At 41.5% G+C, this 11,384-nt stretch overlaps 1 protein-coding gene across 1 annotated transcript in view; it reads right to left on the bottom strand.

Moving 5' to 3' along the window:
- Window positions 1–28: 28 nt before the first annotated feature.
- Window positions 29–11,384, bottom strand: part of chtf18 (CTF18, chromosome transmission fidelity factor 18 homolog (S. cerevisiae)) — a 97,790-nt gene continuing 86,434 nt past the window's right edge. The window contains exons 21-22 of the mRNA XM_063057432.1: window positions 3,125–3,182; window positions 29–191 (exon numbers count right to left, since the gene is read on the bottom strand). Coding sequence (XP_062913502.1) covers window positions 49–191; window positions 3,125–3,182 — 201 coding nt within the window. The 3' untranslated portion in view covers window positions 29–48. The remainder of the gene's footprint in view (window positions 192–3,124; window positions 3,183–11,384) is intronic.

Here is an 11,384-nt window from a genome sequence, read left to right as displayed (position 1 = left end):
CCTATTTAAATAACCGCTGCCCTTTATTCTCATAATCCTGGCACGTTCTCAGAGCAGATCTCTTATATAAATATTGCGCCTAACCGCATTGGACATCCCTTCGTTGAATCGGAACCAAACATCACTTTTTCCAACTGCTTTTCCAATTAATTTTTCAGCTGATTCCACCACAGGTTCAGCACCTCCAGTCACTGTGGGGGAGCGAGGGAAGAGAGACAAAAATCAATATATTGACAGAATTTTATGGAATGTGTACATTTAATCAGACAGCTATATTTGGCACTAAACTATAAAGTATGTTATAAATACAAAAATTGTATTGTAACAGTTCTCCCACACTGTACACGTTATCCCCAGCCGAAATTTTCTTCTTGGACTTTCACAATGGACAACCAGCAACTTAAAGAAAGAATGTACTTGGGAGCTTCCACGATCCCTGTATGCCCTGAGACAACTGGTAAATTGGTTTATTATTGTCACATTACCAGGGTACATTGAAAACCCGATCTCATATACCTTTTATATCAATTCATCGCACCACTGCATTGATGTAGTACCAGGTACAATAATGACAGAATGCAGTATAGTGTTATAGTTACAGAGGAAGTGTGGTGCAGGCAAACAATAAAGTGCAAGGTCATAAAGTAGACAGAGGTCAGGAGTCTAGCTCATCATGCTTGGGGTCCACTAACATTGAGTAGAAGCTGTCCTTGAGCCTGAATTGCTTTCAGGATTTCAGGCAATATTGGAAATCATACAAGTATATCTGGAATATGTGCACCTGGTTTTATTCCAAGTTTGGACATGGTCTAATATCTGTGTGATTTTGCCATCCTGACTATAACACAGAACAACCATCTTATCATCTCAGTCTGCAGGGTTACATAGCCACAATGCACTAAATAACTAGAAAACCACAAAATCTAAGGAACAAAGGATAGCAGAAGGGAAACTCGCAGACACACACGGTGCTGTGTATTGCCTCAATATGCAAAAGATCCAAGATCAAGACTTAAATGCTAATAGGCTGACTGTTGTCTTATTTTACTGACAATATAAGGTACGAAGTTAGTTTGAAGTGCCATAATCATAATCCTATTAGGCAGGATTCTTTTGCACAAAATCTATTTGCAAAATGACAGAGTTCTTTGTACACTTAACAAGGCTATTACAAGTGCAGACTTCTGAAGAAAAAAACCTCCAAAATACATTCTTTTTGTAAGAAAGAGGTGTTACCTCAGTCAAACAAAGTGGGAACAAGATATCCACAACTCAGCTGACTTTCAGTGATCAACGTCATTTATACATATCGACTGAAATGTAGAAATAAGCCCTGAGAAAGATGTTTGCAGAGATAATTCATGCAGCATGATGCTAAGTTGCTCCTCTGGAGATGCGGTAAATCAAACTGAAAAACTAAGTCCTTGTTTAATATGTAAGTCATCAACTGAACAATCAACCTCACAGAGTATTAGAGACTTTTTTTTGCTGGGGAAAAGAAAAGTCATGTCACCATGGAAACAACGAGATGGTGAAAGAAACGTACTGCTCTGAACAACTATTAGTGAATTATTTTTATATTCTGACCAAGCTGTACTGACAACAACAGTGATACTGGCCACCAGGACCTACTGCTGGGTTTCCAGTCAGTTGCCAATTCATCTCAGTGACAGATATGAGGACATGATGTTCTCTAAAAATGCTGGATTTAATAGAAATTAAATAGTTTGAAAGAATAATGAAGAAAAAATGTGCAGATGTAAGAAAATTAGTAAATGATCTTAACGTTTATTTTTGCACAGTGGGTTATGATTTGTGACTCTGCCGGAAAGGCTGGTGAAACCATATTCGATAATAATTTTCAAAAAAAAAAACTGGAAACGTGTGCAGAGGAAAAATGGCCAAGGCTAGCTAAAATGGGTAGGGGAATTGGAATAATTCGGACATGTCGGTCCATGGCCTCCGCTTGTGTCAAGATGACGCCACCTTCAGGGTGGAGGAGCAACACCTTATATGTATTCTGTTTGGGTAGCCTCCAACCTGATGGCATGAATATCAAGTTTTCCTTCTGGTAAGCAAACCCCCTGCCCTTCCTTTATTCCCCATTCTGACATTTTACCTCTTCTCACTTGCCTATTACTTCCCCCTGGATGCCCTCCTCCTTCCTTTTCTTCTATGGTCCATTCTCCTGTCAGATTCCTTCATCTCCAGCCCTTGACCTTTCTCACCCAACTGGCTTTACCTCTCACCTTCCAGCGAGCCTCCCCCCAACCCCTTTATTCCGGCACCTTCCCCCTTCCTTCTCAGTACTGAAGAAGGGTCTTGGTCCGAAATGTCGACTGTTTATTCATTTTCATGGATGCTGACTGACCTGCTGAATACCTTCAGCATTCTGTGCATGGTCCTTTGGATTTCCAGTGCCTGCAGAATTTCTCATGTTTATGAATTGGAGTAATTGGATAGGTTTCTTAATGAGCCAGCATAATCATGATTGGCTGAATGGCCTCTCTTGTAAATGATTCAGTGAACTAATACCACCTTACTAAACCTATTGTTTTAAAATGCATTTTTGTTCAGTCACTTCTTGCAATTATGTGACTGGGGTTCAGCAGAGCTGCAACAAGACATTGAATATTTTGCTCTCTGCAATACAGCCAGCTCAAACATTCAGTGCTAGAAAATTCATGCTTTGAATTCCTTGCATAATGAATGTAACATGGAAGGGGGGACATACAGTATAACCGATGATGGGCTATCAACTCTGGTTGAAAAAGTTGCATATAAGCTTCTACCCCTGGCCTCCATCTTTCCTCAAAGAGTCTTACTTAGTAATACATATTTTAATACACATCTCCCATATCCAATAAATCAATAGCATTCAAAGAAAAATGATGCAAGTAAATATCTTAATATCCTTATAACTTTTTTGCCTGGGTTTCTGTCAGCAGTATGAAACATCAACAATCAATTCCCAGATACTTCAAGGCAATTCAAGAAGTTAAGGAACCCAGTCAAAAGGCAGCGTTTCATTAAAAGGGCAGTGGTGGGGAGGGAGGTACTAGCAAAATGATAAGGAGAAGTGTGGCAGCTGTTCGTGAGGAAGTGGGTAACTATGCAAGTATACCTGAAGTCAGAACAATTTTATTTCTGTCCACCCGCCGTCCGAAGAAGTCTCGTTCAGTCTGAAAAATAATACAACGTGTTTTAAAACATTTGAGTAAATAAGCATATACAAATGTGAATAAGAGGCACAAATTAGTTTGCCAACACCTCTGCCGAAAGCTGATTGTTTTTACTGACAATTATGTCCTTGGCCTCAGCTGTATGATGAGTTCCCCTTCAGACATCTGATTGCACTTGTTACTTGAATGCTACACTCCATTGTCCTCCAAGGGTTACAAATGTCAACGGGGAGGGGAATACAACAGGTGCAGTGTTTCACTGTGGGCATACTGCACAGTAGCTTTGCTGAGATGGTACAGATTGAGAATCAAGTGAAGATATACAAGTAAGATAAATACTAGGAATGATGGAGTATAGCTAGGGGTGGGCAGTGACCTGTTTACACTGAAATCATCATTAGTTGAGGTACAGGAGATTATGCAGATGCTGGAAAACTGAAACACACACACACACACAAACACACACGCAAAATGTTAGAGTAACTCAGCAGGTCAGGCAGTATCTATGGAAGAAAATAAACAGTCGATGTTTTGTCAGCCCGAAACTTCGACTGTTTATTTTCTTCCATAGATGCTGCCTGACCTGCTGAGTTTATCTAGCATTTAGCACCTTTATTTTTCTCGGGTGCAAGCAATGCTCTGAGAGAAGTCCTGCCTTCCTTAGAAAACAATGCTATGCTCCTGCTCAATCAGCTGCCATGCACTCAGTTCATACAGGGTTACATTGTGCTCACGGCAGAAGGAAGCTTAGATAAATTGTTCAGATAGGATCTTCAACGATTCATCTTTGATGGCTATAGAGGATTTTTTGATAAAAAAATTCCTGTATTGACCAGAAGACAGTTTCTCCCAGCTTTATCCAGGAGTCAGGGATGAATGATGGACAGATGGTGTAACAAATCTAAAATGAGTTCAAAGTGGTATTTCCCCATTGTTGGCTCGTACCATAGCAGAACATAAACATAAAAAATATTATCTGACAGTTATGCAAGATCAAATGCAAATTTTACCATAAACAAGGAGGAAAGTATTACCACCGGTGTATTAATGCTCTTGCATCACTTAATGCTTGCATAAAGTATTTGCTCTGAGACACTTGCAAAAAGGAAGAAAATCTAAAGCAAGGGTTCCCAACCTGAGCTCCATGGACCCCTTGCTTGATGGTGTTGGTCCATGGCACTAAAAAGGTTGGGAACCCCTGATCTAAAGTATTCATTGAGATTCCCATGTCACATTATCATGAGTTCAAGAAGAATACTGTAAATGAAAAATCTTGTTTAAAACACATGCACCTTTACAATAACTTATATTTTATAACTGCTATAATATGGTAAAATGTTCCAAAACAAAAAAATCATAAAGTGAAGCCAGATTCTCAGTTTTGATGTAAATATGGTTAACCTAGGAGTCCAGGCACAGGGTCAGAGGAGGGTTAAGAAGGGAAGGATTGGAAGCAGCTTCCTTATCAAAGTCACCAAAGGCAGAGTATGAATATGGACAACAGACAGCTAACTCTTTTGTGGGATACCATTTAAAATATTAAATAAGTCTTTTTAAAATAACGGTTAGCATTGAAACAATGAGAATGAAACATAGTTTGCTATGATGAGACAGCAGAGTAACAGGGGAGGGGAGAGGAACTCCAGTGATCGAAGCATCCACTCCTTGCCCTTGACAAGTAGCACAACCTCCTGGGTAAAACTCACGGCCAGGTTGCTCTGCACCAACATGCTGAAATCCTGCTCAGCAAGTTGCAGCTTGCTTAAATTATTTGTTATTTTCCAGTCAGCACATCAGCTGGCTATGAAATATCCCAGAACAGGCTTTAATCACAGGAACTGCAGAGTTGTAGCAGAACATGGGGTAAATATTCTCAGCAGAGATGTGGAATTATGAGGCTGATCTTTTGACTTGTCTTCCCAGATGCGATTATCTATAAGATTATTTTTCCCCCATGTATCATCAAATATCCCTTGTTAAGACTATCATATGAGCTTTCTTCATCTTCTATCTTCAGAAGGATTTAAATATGTTCATAATATTATTAATAAAATCAAATTATTGTGAAGTTCAAGTGAAAGTTAAAAGAGTTAATTTTTTTTTAAGTGAAACTGTGGGTAAGCTCAGTTACTTATTCACTGGGTCTCAGCAGGCCAGGCAGCATCTATGGAAAAACAGTACAGTAGCCATTTCGGGCCGAGGCCCTTCAGTTCTGCTGATGGGTCTCGGCCTGAAGCGTCAACTGTACCCTTTTCCATAGATGCTGCCTGGCCTGCTTAGCTCCTCCAGCATTTTGTGTGTGTTGCTTGGATCTCCAGCATCTGTAGATTTTTTTTTGTTTATTTATTCCCAGGATCTCTTCCAATTTAACTTCAATTAATTTTGTTGAATTAATTTCAAAATAGTATAATCAACTGAAGTAAAATAATTCCATTCTAAATGAAACAATACGGTAGAACAGAGTGGAAGCTAATGATGATTAGTCAATCAACCCTACTCTCACTCCTGAAAAGAAGAGTCAAGTCAATGGATTAAGAGACAGACTTAACAGAATCTGAAAAACCTAGTAGTCAGGTACCTTGTATCCAAGTCTGTATGAAGTCAGGTCTAATAAAATTTAAAAGGCTCTTGGGCTGTTTCGATTTCAATAGACAGAATTTATAAAAAAGTGACAATAAAGCTGTAAAACTCACACAGCTCATTAATGCTCTTCAGGGAACAAAACTACTGTCCTTTGCAGGCTTGGCTGACTGCAATTGATTCTTAATGTCCTCTCAAGCTTAAAACATCAGTGTATTAACCCAGAATAAACAGGGACTGGGACACATCGAGGTCTAATGTCTTCTCAAGGCCAACAGGGATGATTAGGACACTGGTGAGACCAACATGCTGCAAAAGATTGAAAAAGACCTCCTCTTCCAGCACCAGATTGCAATTATTTTATAATTAACCCATCATCTTCATGATACAATTTAAACAGTAGACACTTTGGGTATGCCATTAATTTAAATAGGCAACTAGCACTGATTTACTGGGACACATCCAGCATATACACCAACCAATTCACAAAAAAAAAGTGAATAGGTCAAAACAGAACTGCAGTTTGTAAATATATGAGGCCATAGAAGTAATGAACACCCCAAAGACTGCGCTGTAGTAAGTGGCCTATTTACTGCTGTTCTACACTCAGCTTTAATCACATAGTAAACATTTTGCACCAAAATACTCCAACTCCAGTTGCCAAAAATAAGCTAGAGAAGCCCCTCTTAAAAGTGATGGAGGGAATGTGCATATAATTGAGAGCATCCCTGCTGCTCAGTAATGCTTTACATTTTCAGAGACATGATAAGACCATAACACACATGAGCAGAATTAGTCCACTTGGCTCAGAGTCTGCTCCACTATTCCCATTGTGGCTGATCTATTATCCCTCTCAGCTCCAATCTCCTGCCTTCTCCTGGTGACATTTGAAACTCTGACTAACCAAGAACTTATCAACCTCTGCTTAAACATACTCAATGACTTGGTCTCCACAGCCGTCTGTGGCAACGAATGCCACAGATTCACCACCATCTGGCTGAAGAAATTCCTTATCACCAAAATAGATGTCCCTCTAATCTGAGGCCGTGTCCTCTGGTCCTAGGCTCACTGACTATAGGAAAGTTCCTCTCCACATCCACTCTATCTAGGCCTTTCAATATTTGAAATGTTTCAATAAGATGCCCTCTGATTTGTCTGGACTCCAGCATGTCTGTGCAGGGCAGTTGGCCGTGGTCTTCACGGACATTTTTAATCTGTCCCTGGCCCAGGCAGTTGTCCCCACAAGCTTCAAGATCGCCACCATCGTGCCAGTGCTGAAGCATTCCACTGCCACGGGCCTGAATGACTTCCGCCCAGTTGCACTCACCCCCATCATTGCAAAGTGCTTTGAAAGACTGGTTCTATCACATCTGAAATCCTGTCTGCCCACTACCCTGGACCCCCATCAATTTGCCTATTGCACCAACAGGTCAACAGAGGACGCCATCTCCACGGCACTTCGCTCTGCCCTGACCCACCTGAACAGCCCCAACTCTTACATCAGAATGCTGTTCATTGACTTCAGTTCGGCATTCAATACTGTGATCCCCTCCAAGCTGATAGCCAAACTTCACCGGCTTGGTATCAGCACATCCCTCTGCAATTGGACCTTGGACTTTCTGACTAACAGACCCCAATCAGTTAAGTTAGACAACCTCTCCTCCTCCACTCTCACCCTGAACACCAACGTGCCTCAAGGCTGTGGGCTGAGCCCTCTTCTGTACTCCCTTTTCACCTGTGACTGCATTCCTGTACATGGTTCTAACTCCATAATCAAGTTCGCAGACGACACCATGGTGGCTGGCCTGATCAGAGGGGATGATGAGACGGCCTACAGGGACGAGGTCCAGCACCTGGCCGCGTGGTGTGCCAACAACAACCTGGCCCTTAACACCCAGAAGACCAAGAGATCATTGTGGACTTCAGGCATGCTAGGAGCCAAACTCATGTCCCCATCTACATCAACGGAGCTGTAGTGGAGCATGTACCAAGCTTCAAATTCCTTGGTGTCCATATTTCCGAGGATCTCACCAGGTCCCTGAACTCCTCCATCCTGGTCAAAAAGGCGCAATAGCGCCTTTATTTCCTGCGGAGCATCAAGAAAGCTCACCTCTGTCCCAGGATACTGACGGACTTTTACCGCTGTACCATTGAGAGCATACTCACCAACTGCATCTCAGTGTGGTATGGCAATTGTCCCATATCAGACCGCAAAGCACTCCAGAGTGTGGTGAAAACTGCCCAGCGGATTATCGGCACACAATTGCCCACCATTGAGAACATCTACCATAAACGCTGCCTGGGCAGGGTGAAAAGCATTATCAAGGATGCATCTCACCCTAACAATAGACTTTTTACTCTCCTCCCATCCAGTAGGCACTACAGGAGCCTCTGCTCCTGCACCAGCAGGCACAGGAAAAGCTTCTTCCCTGAGGCTGTGACTCTGCTGAACCTCACATCACAGCGCTAAGCAGTATTGCACCCATATTGTACTGTCTCAGTACTTTTATATTTGTGTGCTGTAGCACTTACCTTTTATTGCAGTTATTTTGTAAATAACACTATTCTTTGCATTTCTGGTCAGATGCTAACTGCATTTCATTGGCTTTGTATCTGTACTCAGCACAATGACAATAAAATTGAATCTAATCTAATCTAATGTAATCTAATGCACATCCCTACTCTTATACTCTAGTCCTCTCAAAATGAACGTTAACATTGCATTTGCCTTCCTTACCACTGACTCAACCTGCAAGTTAACCTTCAGGGAATCCTGCACGAAGACTCCCAAGTCCCCTTGCACCTCTGACTTTCAAATTTTTTTCCCCAGTTAGAAAACTGTTTATGCCTTTATTCCTTCTGTCAAAGTGCATGACCATACACTCCCCAACACTGTATTCCATCTGCTATTTCTTTGATCATTCTCCCAAGAAGTCCTTCTGCAGACTGTCTGCTCCCTCAACACTACCCAATTATACAGTCCTCTGGAACCATGCCAGAATCTAGTGATTCTTGAAAGATCATTATTAATGCCTCCACAATCTCTTCAGCTATGTCTTTCAGTAGCCTGGGTGTAGTTTTTGTGGTCCAGGTTACATATATAGCTTCACACTGTTTAGCTTCCTGAGCATCTTATCCTTAGTAATAGCAACTACACTGACTTCTGCTGCCTGACACGCTCGAATTTCTGGTGTACTGCTAGTGTCTTCCACAGTGAAAATACTTACCATCCACCATTTCTTTGTCTCCCCCAACAATTATGACTTCTTCAGCGTCATTTTCCAGTGGTCTAACGCCCACTCTCGCCTCTCTTTTGCTCTTTTGGTATCCTCTGATATTTTTTGGCTAGCTTACTTTCATACTTCACCTTTTCTGGTTTTTTTGGGTTGCCTTCTGTTGGTTTTTAAAAGTTTCCCAATCCTCTAACTTCCCTCTAATATTTGCCCTATTATATGACCCCTCTTATGTTTTTAATGCTGTCTTTGCATCTACCACTTACGCCTGTAACTTGTTCTACATTTTTACCACCTTCTGAGCGAAGAAGTTCCCCCTCTGGTTTCCCTGAAATATTTCAATTTCACCCTCAACCTATGACCTTTAGTTCTAGTCTCACCCAACCTCAGTGGAAAAAGCCTGCTTGTATCTACCCTATCTATATCCCTCAATTTTGTATACTTCAATCAATTCTTCTCCTCATTCTCCTACACTACCATTCAACCTTTCCCTATAACTCAGGTCCTCAAGTTCTGGAAATATCCTTGCAAATTTTCTCTATACTCTTTCAATCTCAACCACAGAGCTTATAACATACAGCATAGTACTGGCCCACGATGTTGTGCCAACCTTTTAACCTCCTCTAAGAGCAATTTACCCTTTCCCTCATACATAGACCTCCCATTTTTCTATCATCCATGTGCCAATCTCAGAGTTTCTTATATGTCCCTGATGTATCTGCCTCCACCACCAACCCGAGCAGGGAATTCCATGCACCCATTGCTCTGTGTAAAAACCCTTACCTCTGACACTCTTCTCCTATACTTCAATCTCCAATCACCTTAAAATTATGCACCCTCATATTAACCATTCCATCCTGGGAAAAAGTCTCTGGCTGTCCACTCGATCTATGCCTCTTATCATCTTGCACACCTCTATCAAGTTACCACTCATCCTTTGCTCTAAAGTGAAGAGCCCTAGCTCGCTCAACGTCTCCTCATAAGATATACTCTCTAATCCAGGCAGTACACTGGTAAATCTCCTCTGGTTCCTCTCTAAAGATTTCACATCCTTCCTATAATGAAGCAATGTCTTATTGATATCTTCCTTATAGACAAGTGATCAGAAATGCATACAATACTCCAAATTAAGCCTCACCAATATCTTATACAACTTCAACATAACATCCCAACTTCATAACTTGGATTTATGAAAGCCAATGTACCAAAAGCTCTCTTTATGACCACATTTACCTGTGAAATCACCTTCAAGGAATTAGGGAACTGTATTCCCAGATCAATCTGTTCTACCGCACTCCTTATTGCCCCGTCACGCATTCTGTAAATCCTACCTTGGTTGGTCCTCCCAAAGGCAACATCTCACTCTTGTCTGTGTTAAATTCCATCTGCCATTTCTCAGTCTATTTTTCCAGCTGGTCCAGATCCCACTGCAAGATTTGAAAACCATCCACTATGCCCCCAATCCTGGTGTCATCAGCAAATTTGCTAATCCAGTTTACCACATTATCATCTAGCTTGTTGATATAAATGACATACAATAACATCCAGCACTGACCCCTGAGGCACACCACTAGTCACAGGCCTCCAGTCAGAGAGCCAACTATTTACTATCACGTGGCTTCTCCCGTGAAGCCAACGCTGAAATCGGTTTACTGCCTCATCCTGAATAACAAGCAACTGAACCTTTATGACCAGCCTCCAAGGCAGGACTGTGCCATGGTACTGTTATACAGAGGCCAGATTGGGTAGGAAGCCAGGTTCTTCCTTAAAGATGATTAAACAAAATCTTAATCCACTTTTTTCATGGGTTGCTGATACCATCTTGTTTACTCCAGTTTCATCTTGTTGAATTTAAATTGCATAGCCATCATGGTGACTTTAGATTTAATCACTAGAATAAGCTTTGGATTAGCAGTTCAGTAACATATGCATTATGCTGGTATGACCCCAATAACTGCTGAAAAGAAGAAATACAGACAGAGGAGTCAAGCAATCATGATTTCAGTTCATGACTGAAAAGTTCACGGACATAAAATTAAACCATCATGAGGCTCAGGTGCAATGGCTCTTCATCAAACAGCTGGCACTCCAACATCTGTCGATGGCGATTAAGAATAAGCACATAAGTGATGTACAAGAGCTCGAGTCTGAATCGAATCTTATGGAGAGAAGGGAGAGTTTCACCCTTCAGGGGTCTGAGAAACATCAAAAAAATTAGATCTTTTGCATAAAATCTGTCATGTTCGTAACAGAGAAGGTAGAACAAATGTGGATGAGGAGGGAGGGGGGGTGGTAGGGTCTAAATGGGGAGGGTGTTGAGAGAGTTGAGGACATATGAGGGACGGGTGGCAATGCATGTCTTAAGGAGAATGGGAGAAGGGGAGTGGGG

Source organism: Mobula hypostoma, chromosome 9, assembly GCF_963921235.1.
Source record: "Mobula hypostoma chromosome 9, sMobHyp1.1, whole genome shotgun sequence".
NCBI lineage: Eukaryota > Metazoa > Chordata > Chondrichthyes > Myliobatiformes > Myliobatidae > Mobula > Mobula hypostoma.
This window is presented reverse-complemented; position numbering and strand designations above follow the sequence as displayed.